Genomic DNA, 553 nt, shown 5'->3' on the forward strand with positions numbered 1-553 from the left:
CACAGTAATACACTGCTGTGTCCTCGGTGGTCAGGGACCTCAGTTGCAGGGAGAACTGGTTCTTGGATGTGTCTTTGGAGATGGAGGTTCGACTCTTGAGGGAGGGGTTGTAGAAAGTGTCTCCATCATAATCTATGCGCGCAATCCACTCCAGCCCCTTCCCCGGGGGCTGACGGATCCAGCTCCATAAACCACTAGTGATGGAGAATCCAGAAACAGAGCAGGTGAGGGAGAGGGTCTGCGAGGGCTTCACCAGTCCTTGGCCCGACTCCTGCAGGTGCACCTGGGACAGGACACCTGGGACAGAGAGAACACAGTGAGTCCTGGGCTCAGATGCTGGGTCCCCATCTCTCATGACTAAGCCCCGAGTCACTCACATCTGGGAGCTGACAGCAGGAAGAGGAAGAGCCACATGGGAGTCATGTCTTGCAGATGAGGTCCTCGTCCCCCAGAAAGTATTCTCCAGGGTAAGGATGCCCTGCATTTAAGTGGATGCCAACGGTGTCTGTGTCTGGTGGCCGTGTGGGCATTTGCATATGGGAGGGGTCTGCCA

General features: G+C 56.1%; 1 protein-coding gene across 1 annotated transcript; it reads right to left on the reverse strand.

The window, feature by feature from the left end:
* Positions 1–7: 7 nt before the first annotated feature.
* On the reverse strand, positions 8–451 carry LOC102754308 (putative V-set and immunoglobulin domain-containing-like protein IGHV4OR15-8; the record flags this gene model as incomplete). The annotated part of the gene is made up of 2 exons (XM_006776634.2): positions 378–451; positions 8–297 (listed from the first exon to the last, which is right to left on the reverse strand). Coding segments are annotated over exons 1-2 (336 nt in total), but the record flags the coding sequence as incomplete, so codon positions are not given.
* Positions 452–553: the final 102 nt, after the last annotated feature.

Source organism: Myotis davidii, unplaced genomic scaffold (assembly GCF_000327345.1).
Source record: "Myotis davidii unplaced genomic scaffold, ASM32734v1 scaffold7289, whole genome shotgun sequence".
NCBI classification, from domain to species: domain Eukaryota; kingdom Metazoa; phylum Chordata; class Mammalia; order Chiroptera; family Vespertilionidae; genus Myotis; species Myotis davidii.